The sequence below is a fragment of the Cololabis saira genome, chromosome 1, assembly GCF_033807715.1.
Source record: "Cololabis saira isolate AMF1-May2022 chromosome 1, fColSai1.1, whole genome shotgun sequence".
Taxonomy (NCBI): domain Eukaryota; kingdom Metazoa; phylum Chordata; class Actinopteri; order Beloniformes; family Belonidae; genus Cololabis; species Cololabis saira.
The window spans coordinates 2,851,282-2,863,799 of NC_084587.1; the positions used below are offsets into that span (position 1 = coordinate 2,851,282).

General features: G+C 44.8%; 1 protein-coding gene across 1 annotated transcript; it reads left to right on the top strand.

The window, feature by feature from the left end:
- Positions 1 to 534: 534 nt before the first annotated feature.
- On the top strand, positions 535 to 8,797 carry LOC133449718 (NLR family CARD domain-containing protein 3-like). The gene is made up of 10 exons (XM_061728789.1): positions 535 to 554; positions 676 to 753; positions 883 to 999; positions 1,503 to 1,581; positions 1,744 to 1,951; positions 4,135 to 5,929; positions 6,227 to 6,400; positions 6,596 to 6,766; positions 7,428 to 7,474; positions 7,606 to 8,797. Exons 1-10 carry the CDS (start codon positions 535 to 537, stop codon positions 8,163 to 8,165), a joined length of 3,249 nt encoding a protein of 1,082 aa, XP_061584773.1. The 3' UTR covers positions 8,166 to 8,797.
- Positions 8,798 to 12,518: the final 3,721 nt, after the last annotated feature.

Consider the following 12,518-nt stretch of genomic DNA (forward strand, 5'->3'; position numbering starts at 1 on the left):
TTAATCAAGATACACCCAGCACTCTGGACTCTGAACTCTGTCAATCATCACACCTCATATCACATATATTACTTGTTTGCATTGGATACAGCATGTTCATATCTCCTTATATTTGCCAAAATGGAACCCTTGTCTCCGCAGATAAACCTCTGAGCTTCCACACATTTACAGAAACAAGATTTTCAAGTTTCTAAAGTGAAAACTCTGTTCACAGAATCACCTCTTCAATCACGTCTCACCTTTCCAACATTTGAAGGATAAGAAAGAAACAAATATAAAAATCGAGCCAAATGACCTCTACTGCTCAGCAGAAGCAAAAAAAAACTAAAGAGGAACAAACCAGAGCAGGATCAGCTGATCTCTGTCCAACACCAGTGATGTGTGTTTCCTCTGCAGATGAAGGTGTGTGTGTGAGCTGATGTGGACGTGAATTCAGCAGAATGGACCAGTGTGAGGACAGAGAGGAGGGAGTCCCTCCCTCTAAAACCTCTTTGTGTGGGGAACATGAGAGTCGGAGCAAAGCTCAGAGGTGAGATGAGCATCTCTAACAGTCCGTGACTGTTCTGCATGTAGGAGCAAGACTCACATCACCAAACCTCATTATTACAGGAATCGACCTGGACCTGAACCTGGACCTGGACCTGGACCTGGACCTGGACCTGAACCCGAACCCAGTTGTGTGTCCTTGAAGAGTGACCGATCAAAAGGCTTGATAGTTGACTTTAAAGGAGACCAAGGTTCTGCTGTAAACACGTGAGTGTATCCAAATGCCAGCAGTGATTCATGTTTAATACGTTTTAAATAAACTAAATATTTTTATCTGTATAACTTATTTTTCATATAAATAGAATATGTACATTTTGAACCTTTGTCTTCTATCAGGGTCCATCAGAATAGAGACTCTCTTGAACATGAACCCAGCTGTTTGTCCTTGAAGAGCGACCGGTCAAAAGGCTTGATCGTGGACTTTAAAGGAGACCAAGGTTCTTCTTCAGAGAGGTGAGATTTATTTAAACGCATTAAATGCATTTAAATTAGTCCTCATGTTAGGACATGTCCACATGTTTCTTCCTGAGTAGATCATGTAGTCCTGGACCCCTGTGGTCCTCCAACACCTGATGGTGATCTGAGATTCCTCCTCGTAGATCTTCATCTCCTGTCAGGAGCTTTTTCCTCTGGTTGACACATCTGGAGGTCTTACCTTCCAGAGGACTGTTCCTGATGATGATCCAGAGATCCTCAGCTACTTCATGTTTCCATCAGTTGTCTTTTTGATCTCGTAACTCTCCTTGGAGCAGAACTGGATCTTGTGAATATGTGAATGAGCAGAGCTCTCACTGAGGTCACATGTTCTCGGTGGGATCAGCAGGACTAGTAAACCTTCACCACCGCCAGTCCTCTGATGGACTGTCCTCAGAACAGGACTTCATGGACCTTCAATTTGTGTTTGTGTCTATGAGGACAGACATGATGTGAGCTAATTCTTCCTGGTTCCTCCACAGAGTGGACCAGCAGAGCCCAGAGCCTCCCAGTGGTCCGTCTGTCCAGCAGCATCAGACACAGCTGGACTCCATCTTTCAGGTCTGTACATGAACAACAACTGCTTCTCTTTCTGTTCTGTTGATGTTTGTCTCCATGCTGGTCTCTGGAGAACAGTGGGCTGTCGGTCTGTCCAACATGGACCTGATGTTTGTCTCTGTGGTTTCAGTCTGATTGTGTCCTTCATGTGGTCTTCTGTTCCAGCTGCTGGAGGACAACATTGTCCTGTTTGTGAAGAACGAGCTGAAGAAGATCCAGAAGGGTCTGAGTCCAGATTACCCAGAATCCCTAGAGCATGTGTTGGAGGGTGAGGATGAAGAGCAAAGGAGCAGCAGAGAGGCGTTTGTGAAGATCACAGTGAACTTCCTGAGGAAAATGAAGCAGGGGGAGCTGGCTGAGCATCTGCAGAGAAGTAAGAGGATTTATATGAACATTTAAGCTGCTGCTGTGTACATACAGTACATCTACTGATGCCTCTGGACACATCTTCAGTGATGTCCCTGGAATCATCGGGTGTTTCGGGTCTTTCAACATTATACACCCTCCTCCAGGTGACCCAACCGGGGATGATCAGACCCCAGCTTGTGTCCAGATTGCTAGCTACCATGACTCCATGGGTCTCCTCTTTTCAATTCAATTCAATTCAATTTTATTTGTATAGCGTCTAATACAACAGATGTTGTCTCTAGACGCTTTCCAGAGATCCAGAACATGAACATAAACATAAACATAAACCCCCGAGCAATTATTATATAAACAATGGCTCTTTTGAGCCACAGCCATCTTGAGGCTCTCTCTGCCGCATCGGTGGTGCTGCGGATGGCTCTCCTCTTCCTCTCTCCCACGATGCCTAAATAACTAAAGGCTCTGGCCAAAGAACGGGCCGCAAAACCTCTGCATTCTACCTCCACTGGAAGACACCTCGCTCTCCACCCTGCCTGCTGACAGTCACTGACCAGTCCTGCGTACTTGGAAAGTTTCCTCTCGAAGGCTTCTTCCAAGCGTTCTTCCCATGGAACTGTCAGCTCCAGCATCACTGTTTGCTTGGTCGACTCCGACACGAGGACAATGTCTGGCCGCAGGGTGGTAACAGCAATGTGGCTGGGGAACTTCAGTTGTCGTTCAAGGTCCACCAGCAGCTGCCAGTCTCTTGCAGAGGTCAGGATGCCAGCAGATGACCTTCTGGCAGGGGTTGCCTGCTCCCCAGCTCTGACAAAGGTGATGGTTCTCTTGGAGGGCCGGAACTGCTTTGCCCACACAAGTCCAGTGCTGATGGCATCAGCAATGGTCTTAAGGACTTGGTCATGCCTCCAGCGGTACCTTCCATCTCCAAGTGCCCTGGTGCAGCAGCTGAGGATGTGTTCTAGGGTTCCTCGCTTGGAACACAAGGGGCATGCTGGTGTCTCTGCTAAGCCCCATGTGTGCAGGTTTCATGGGCTTGGGAGCATGTCGTAGACTGCCTGGATGAGGAATTTGATGCGTTGGGGCTCGGCTCTCCAGAGCTCAGTCCAGGTCACCTTCCTCCCTGTCGCATTCTCCCATCTTGTCCAGGCTCCCTGTTGTTTCTCCTTTCCCTTGGTGTTGAGTTGAGGAGTTGGAAAGGACCCTAGTCCAGCCCGGCCCCGTGTGACCACTCCCACCAGGTTTTTGTGACGTAGCCTGGCCTCTGCTTCTTGGACAGCATCCTCTGCTCTCCACTTCCTGCCAGTCCTCACTTGGATCCCAGCATTGGCCACCTTTGGGTCCCTTGAATCCCTGTACTGCACCACTTCTCTGGCTCTTGTCACCTTGAATTCCTCCTCCAAGGATCTAAAGGGCAGCTGCAGTTTGTTGTTGCGCCCATAGAGAGCGATGCTGCTCAGGCTCTTCGGTAACCCAAGCCATCTTCGGAGGTGTTTGCTGACCTTCCTCTCCAGAGTCTCAACCGCTGAGATTGGGAAGGCGTAGACAAGGAGGGGCCACAGGATCCTAGGGAGAATGCCATGCTGGTAGATCCAGGCTTTGAACTTCCCAGGAAGGCCTGTCTTGTCCACAGTTTGGATAAATGACCCAGAATGCCTCAGGAGATGAACAACATTCACAGATCAGCCACAACATTCACCCCCACATGGTACCACCCCCCTAGAGTAGCACCCACCCTGTACAGGACAGCATACATATGTTAAACCGACCAACAACACAAGATAACTGGAAGATTGTAGTCCTGGTTTTCCTCTTCCAGGAATCCTGCTGAACTCCAGATTGTCTTGTTGGTTCTACAGATTATTTGATCAGATCTGGTTTTTTCAAATCCTAAACCTGGAAAATCCCCTTCACAGACACCACAACAAGAACTAGAACACAACAACCCACAACCCATCAGGGCTGAACTGCTAACATCCTGGTACTAGAAACTCCAGGACCACCAGATGTTCTTGTCACTTCCACGTCCTGAATGTTCAGAGGTGTTTTGGTGGTAAAAGTGATTCTATTCAATACTGTACAGCTCATCGTAACGTTAGAGTTGATCGGTGTCGTTTCAGATCCGGATTCTTTAGGAGAATTAAGTTGAACTTTATAAACACTAATTGGTTTCTTTTTTCCACTTTTATTAAGGTTCTTTTGCTGCAGTTTGTAAAAAGCGGCTGAAGTCTAAGCTGAAGAAGAAGTACCAGTGTGTGTCTGAGGGGATTGTTAAAGCAGGAAACCCAACCCTTCTGGAGCAGATCTACACAGAGCTCTACATCACAGAGGGAGGGACCGGAGAGGTCAACGATGAACATGAAGTCAGACAGATTGAAGCAGTATCCAGGAAACCAGACAGAGCAGAAACAGCCATCAGACGGGAAGACATCTTTAAAGTCCCCCCTGGAAGAAAAGGACCAATCAGAACAGTGATGACGACGGGAGTGGCCGGCATCGGGAAAACAGTCCTAACACAGAAGTTCACTCTGGACTGGGCTGAAGGCAGAACCAACCAGGACATCCAGTTACTGCTTCCATTCACCTTCAGAGAACTGAATGTGCTGAAAGAGAGAAAGTTCAGCTTGGTGGAACTTGTTCATCACTTCTTCACTGAAACCAGAGAAATGTGCAGCTTTGAAGAGTTCCAGGTCGTGTTCATCTTTGACGGTCTGGATGAGAGTCGACTTCCTCTGGACTTCCACAACAATCAGGTCCTGACTGATGTTACAGAGTCCACCTCATTGGACGTGCTGCTGACAAACCTCATCAGGGGGAACCTGCTTCCTTCTGCTCATCTCTGGATCACCACACGGCCCGCAGCAGCCAATCAGATCCCTCCTTACTGTGTCTCCATGGTGACAGAAGTCAGAGGGTTCACTGACCCACAGAAGGAGGAATACTTCAGGAAGAGGTTCAGAGATGAGGAGCAGACCAACAGGATCATCTCCCACATCAAGACATCACGGAGCCTCCACATCATGTGCCACATCCCAGTCTTCTGCTGGATCACTGCTACGGCCCTGGAGAACGTCCTGGAGAAAGTCCTGGAAACCAGAGAGGGAGGGGGGCTGCCCAAGACCCTGACTGAGATGTACATCCACTTCCTGGTGGTCCAGGCCAAACTGAAGAAGGTCAAGTATGATGGAGGAGCTGGGACGGATCCACACTGGAGTCCAGAGAGCAGGAAGATGGTGGAGTCTCTGGGAAAACTGGCTTTTGAGCAGCTACAGAAAGGAAACCTGATCTTCTATGAACCAGACCTGAGAGAGTGTGGCATCGATGTCACAGAGGCTTCAGTGTACTCAGGAGTGTTCACCCAGATCTTTAGAGAGGAGAGCAGCCTGTACCAGGACCGGGTCTTCTGCTTCGTCCATCTGAGTGTTCAGGAGTTTCTGGCTGCTCTTCATGTCCATCGGACCTTAATCAAGTCTGGAGTCAACCTGATGGAGGAACAAAAGAACACCTTCTGGTGGTTTAAAACAAGAGCTGTGACTGACCTCTATCAGAGTGCTGTGGACAAGGCCTTACAGAGTCCCAACGGACACCTGGACTTGTTCCTCCGCTTCCTCCTGGGTCTTTCACTGGAGACTAATCAGACTCTCCTACGAGGTCTGTTGGAACCAAAGCAAAGAAGATCACAGAACAATCAGGAAACAGTTAAATACATCAAGAAGAAGATCAGTGAGGATCTGTCTGCAGAGAAAAGCATCAACCTGTTCCACTGTCTGAATGAACTGAACGCTGGTTCTTTGGTGGAGGATGTCCAATGGTCCCTGAGGTCAGGACGTCTCTCCACAGATGAACCGTCTCCTGCTCAGTGGTCGGCTCTGGTCTTCATCTTACTGTCATCAGGAGATCTGGAGGTGTTTGACCTGAAGAAATACTCAGCTTCAGAGCAGGTTCTACGGAGGCTGCTGCCGGTGGTCAAAGCCTCCAAGAAAGTTGTGTAAGGAAGAACACGGACACATCTGTTTTAGTTAGAATCACATGTTGTGTTCTTGGAGGAAACCAGTTCAATTTACTGTTCAACTAAGTTCAGGTCCATGTGGGACCAGTTCTCATCAATGATTCATTTCAGGAAACTTTACATGCAGAGAAGAGAAATGCAGTAATCGCTATGATCAATACTTATTGATTATTAGTTGAAATAATCAGCATTTATTGATATTATATAATTTATTTCTTTGTTAAATTACATCAACTTTTAAATAACCTCATCATTTATCTTTAATCTCCTCTGCAGGTTGAGTGGCTGTAACCTCTCAGAGGACATCTGTCCACTTCTGTCCTCAGTTCTCAGCTCTCAGTCCTCCAGTCTGACAGAACTGGACCTGAGTAACAATGACCTGCAGGATTCAGGACTGAAGAAGCTGTGTCCTGGACTGGAGAGTCCACACTGTCACCTGGAGTCTCTCAGGTCAGAATCCACCAAGTGTTCAACTGTTGACCGTTAGAAATGTGGTTGATATTGATATTGATATTGAAGGATTGATGATGTGTTTCTGTTGATCCTCTGACTTTTCCTTCGGCGCCATCATCAGGTGAACACGAGGACAGCTTTAGTCTCAGATCAGTTCTCTCAGAGTCTCAGAGTTGTGTTGTGTGCCTGCAGGCTGTCAGGCTGTCTGATCTCAGAGGAAGGCTGTGCTTCTCTGGTCTCAGCTCTGAGCTCCAATCCCTCCCGCCTCAGAGAGCTGGACCTGAGCTACAACCATCCAGGAGAGTCAGCAGGGAAGCTTCTGTCTAGAGTGGAGGATCCAACCTGGAGACTGGAAACTCTCAGGTAGGAAGACAGAAGGACATCAGTGTGCTGGACTCCTTTTACTCAGTGTTCCTGAGTAAAATACAGATACTTGCACCCGACATGTGGATGCTAGTCCTCTTAGACTCTAAGACTTAGAGGACGGTATACATTACAAAAGAGATGTGACCATTTCATCTGCATTTACATGTTTTATACACCCCTCTTCCATCCTGTTCCTTACAGCGGTTGGCCTTTTGTTACAAACCACATAATGTCGGAATGTTTTCCATGACACTTTGAGCAGAGATCTTTGAGCAGATGAAGCTGCTGCAGCTCATCTGGTGCTGCAGCAGAGCTGATAGATGCATTCCACAACTCTGAGCCGTTCTTTACCCAGTAAACATACCAGAACCACAGCAGTGTGGTTTTCAGGCCCATCACAGCACAATAACAGCTGCAGCTTCATTCATCCATGACATGTTCTCCTCCTGCTCCTGATTCAACAAAGATGAATCAGATGAAAAGAATGTGTTGAAACTGTGCTGGAAGGTGACGACCACAGGACAGACTTCAGAGATGCTGCATCTGCAAGTGCATCTGTCCAAGTGTTGGACTGGTCCTTCATCCGTGTGTGAGAGCCATGTAATGTCCATGTTTGCTGAAAGAGACTGTGCTGGTCTGACTCCCCTCCTCCTTCCAGGGTGGAGCCTGCTGGGCAACAATGGATGACACCAGGTCTGAGGAAGTGTAAGTGTGTTTTTATTTCATTCACACATTCAACCATTTTCACACTGACACATCACTCATTCATGAGTCCATCGATGATCAATGACGGATCAATAATAACTGCAGCTGGATTGTTTGTTTCTGTCCATCAGATTCTTGTCAACTCACCATCGACACAAACACAGTCCACAACGACACCAAACTGTCTGATGACAACAGGAAGATGACGTATGTGAAGGAGGGTCAGTCATATCCTGATCATCCAGACAGGTTTGATTACTGGCCTCAGCTGCTGTGTAGTGAACTTCTGACGCATCGCTGTTACTGGGAGGTCCAGTGGAGAGGAAAAGTTTATGTATCAGTGAGTTACAGAAGAATCAGAAGGAAAGGAAACTCTGATGACTGTAGGTTTGGAAGGAACGATAATTCCTGGAGTCTCTTATGTTCTGATGGTGGTCGATACTCTGTCTGGCACAATAACAGAGAAACACCTTCCTTCTCCTCTTCCTCAGTCTCTGACAGAGTAGCAGTGTATGTGGACGTTCCTGCTGGAACTCTGTCCTTCTACAGCGTCTCCTCTGACAGACTGATCCACCTCCACACCTTCAACACCACATTCACTGAAACTCTCTATCCTGGGTTCAGGTTCTGGCCTGGGGTCCGTTTCACAAAGCAGGTTCAACAAACTCTGAGTATAATCCTGAACTCTTAGTTGATCTACTCTGAGTTTTTGGTTCCAGACCAGCGGTTTAGAGTTAATTTACTCAACTCTAAGTAGTTTCACCTGGAGTTAAGCGCGTGCGCCACAACTATCAAAAGCCAGCATCAATTGAGCCCCGATTCGACGAGTCACCATGGCAAACGGCGACAACAAAAGATCCACATACTTTTTTCTTTTTTTTTTTTAAACTTTATTTAACATTTCAATTCACAAAATCCCTTCAAAACATTAGTTTGCATCTGAAAATCCACATACTTCACGCCACTGGAGTTAGAAGTGTTAATACGTGCGATTTATCCTATTACTTAATACATATAAAATAACTACAAATGCATATATATATATCCTTTATTTAACCAGGTGAAAGACTCATTGAGATTAAAACCTCTTTTTCAAGAGTGACCTGGCCAAAATGGCAGCATAAAAAGAATAAAACAATACATACAAACACAGTCAGTCACACATTCCGGGGAAACAATAAAAACAATGGTAAAGTTTACACAACGGGGCAGTTGCAAGAACCGAGAGAGCTAATTTATCTGTCTTTTAAAATTTATTTAAATTTACCCAAGGATACATGCTCAACCAATTTCAAGTCCTTCTGCGCATCATTCCAAGTTGAGGGGGCAGAAAACCTGAACGCCTTTTTACCCAGTTCAGTTCTGGCTCTCGGGACCTGCATCTGAATCTAAAGTTCTGTGAGCGCAGGCCATAATGGCTGATGTTTCTACACATGTGCACGCACAAATATGTAGGGAGACGTCCCAAAATGGATTTGTAAATAAAAGTCAGCCAGTGGGAGAGTCTACGGACAGGCAAAGAAGGACAATTGGCAGCAGCATACAAAAAACAGTGATGTACCTGATAGCTGCAGCCGGTGATAAAGCGCAAAGCACAATGATACACGGTATCTAATTTCTTTAAATACTGCTCAGGAGCGTTCATAAAAAGCAGATCGCCATAGTCCAACAAGGGTAAAAAAGTTGTTTTGAACAAATGTTTCCGGACCCGAAATGAAAAACATGATTTGTTCCTAAAAAAGAAACCTAATTTTAGTTTCAATTTAGAAACAAGATTATCAATATGAGATTTAAAAGACCATTTGTCATCAATCAGAATGCCTAAATATTTATAAGAACTAACCAATTCAATTTCAATCCCCTGAACAGTTAATAACCTTGGAAGGTGAGATGGAAGCGGCTTGCCATTTGAAAAAAGCATGGTCTTCGATTTATCTGCGTTTAATACAAGTTTAAACTGAGTCAGACGGGATTGAACAGCATCAAAGGCAGTTTGCAAGAACTCAAGGGATTGTAATGCTGACGAGGATGAACAATAAATAACTGTATCGTCCGCATAGAAATGAGACACAGCATCAGCCAGATTTTCACAAAGATTATTAACATAAATTGTGAACAGCAACGGCCCTAGTATAGAGTCTTGAGGTACGCCCTTTAGAACAGGAAGAAAGGAAGAAGAAGATCCAGCGGCCTGCACACACTGTGTTCTACCTGATAAATAATTTGAGAACCAGTTTACAGCCTGGTCAGATAAGATTGTGGAGTCTGTCTGCCAGGATAACATGATCGACAGTATCAAATGCCTTTGATAAGTCGATAAAGAGAGCTGCACAATATTTTCGGCCATCTAGTGCCTCTATGATGTAATTTACCACTTTAATAGCAGCAGTTATTTTACTGTGCTGTTTGCGAAAACCTGACTGATGATTTGAAAGAAGACCATTAGCATTTAAAAATTCTTTAAGTTGTTCACTGACCAACTTTTCAAGAACCTTGGATAAAACACACAATTTAGAGATTGGCCTGTAGTTATTAACTACAGAGGGATCACCACCTTTTAGCAGAGGAAGAACATAAGTAGACTTCCATATGCTCGGAATCTCATTTTCAGAAATGGTAAGATTAAAAATATGACACAAGGGTTCTGCAATAAAATCTGCTGCTGACCTCAGAAAAAAGGGCTCAAGTTTATCAGGTCCAGCAGATTTATCAAGATCTAACTGCTGTAACGCTCTGTGGACCTCGGTTACTTCAAAAGGAGTCCAATCAAATTGTGGAGCCATAACACTGATTGGTGAATGAGGGCAATCCCCCTGCACATTTGGTTGATTTAGATGTAGGGACTCAAATAGGGAACCTGAAGAGACAAAGTGTTCATTAAAACAATTAAGAATAGCAGGTTTTTCAGATAAAATATGTGCATCTTTTACTATGCAAGTAGGCAAAGCATCTCTGGTGTCATCCCCAAATGACGACTTAACTATTTTCCAAAACTTCTTGGGATCATTTAAATCAGTGCCGATCCTGGCTCCCAGGGGGCCCTAAGCAGGAATCGAGCAGGAACCATCTTGTGGCCGCCGGCTTCGCCGGCAGACGCGGCGATTTGGGCCAATTTGGGCACGATTTGGACTGATTTTGGCCACTCACATCTGACTCACTTGTATCTGGCTGTGGCTGTTTTGTGGCTTTAGTCACAAACTTAAGCATAGCTCCTGGAAATTATAGATACAAAAAGAGAGCGACAAACAAACAATAAGATAACTGAACTGTTATACATCCACTACCCCCACCCCCTCTGCCCCGGGCCCACCCCCCACACACACACACACACACACACACACACACACACACACACACACACACACACACACACACACACACACACACACACACACACACACACACACACACACACACACACACACACACACACGGCATAGTAACAGAATGCAAGCTAATTTTATGCAAATTTGAAATTTATAATATAATAATATTATATATATATATATATATATATATATATATATATATATATATATATATATATATATATAATATTATTATATATTAGCTAGGTTAATCCAAGTATAAAAATATCCGCCTAGGATAAAAACTGTATATGGCCCACTGGGATAGGTACCCCAAGGCTCTGGTCATAGTCATACAGATACAACTAACAAAGTTACAGCAAAACGACAAAGACACATGCTGTAGATTGTGCATGATTTTCTTGTGTACAACACTGTGGCAAGTTCACCACAACAATGGGGAATTCCACCCATTTTCATTCATACCTCCATGGTGTCCCCCCACAGATTGGAGGTATGTCACTGTTTTATTATTATTTCCACAATTCAACTTCCAAAGTTCCACACCACCACACATCATTCTCTAAGCCAATATCTACCGTATCTTAATTACATGATGACATAGTAAAATATAAAAAAAATTGTGGAATTCCTCTTTAAAAACAAAAACACGACATTGACGTTACTAGTCTGCAACACTTAAGTTGCATGGAAGTCACGTTGGCTGGTTACCAGACTGTTGTTGACGCAGCTCATCATTCCGTTACTTCTTTTTCTTTTTTTCGCACCCTGAAGGATATATCCTTTTCATTTTGCAGTCTGCAGTGTTGGTGTTACTGTTACTACTGTAACTCTGAACTAGGTTTTCTTTTTAGCGCCGGCTCGGTCGCCGGCTCGTAAACGTAAACAAACAGCTGCTGGCTGCTGCACCGTGCACGCATGAGATTGAACGTCAAGTTACGTTTTTGGATTCACAACGCACCACTGCGCAAATACCGTAGCAGCAGCTGTGGCGAGGGGTCTGTCTTTAGTACTCAGATAGTGGGAGGATCCTATAGTACGTTCTTTGCCTAAACTCCGCAAATTCGCTCAGGCAATTGGGGGCCCCTGGCCGTCGGGGGCCTTACGCAATGTGCGTACTCTGCGTATAGGAAGGGGCGGGGCTGATTTAAATTACGAGTAGTGTTATTAATATAAAAATCAGATTTAGCTTTTTTAACAAGAGATGTAAAATGATTTCTGAGCTGTTTAAATATCAGCCAGTCCCCTTGGGATTTAGACTTTCTGGCCTTGGCCCAGGCTTCATCCCTTACTTTTAGGAGACTAGACAGCTCCGGGGAGAACCAGGAATTGTTTCTGCCCTTTACTCTAAATCTGCGGAAAGGGGCATGTTTATTTATAATAATACTAATAGCATCGTAAAAGTACTTCCACGCCAGCTCTACATCATTAATGAGTGAGATCCTGGACCAATCAAAGTTCCATAAATCATGGAGAAAAGCCTGCTCGCAGAAATGTTTATAGTCACGTTTAAAAATAACACGTGACCTTGATTTGGGGAGCTTAGCTTGTCTGACAGCGGCTATAACGCAATGATCGCTCAAATCGTTTGCAAAAATACCAATATCTGAATATTTATGAGGAAAATTAGTTAAAAATAGGTCAAGGAGAGAAGATTTCTCTGGACATTTAAGATTTGGGCGTGTTGACCCATTAACTAGTTGTGATAAATCAAA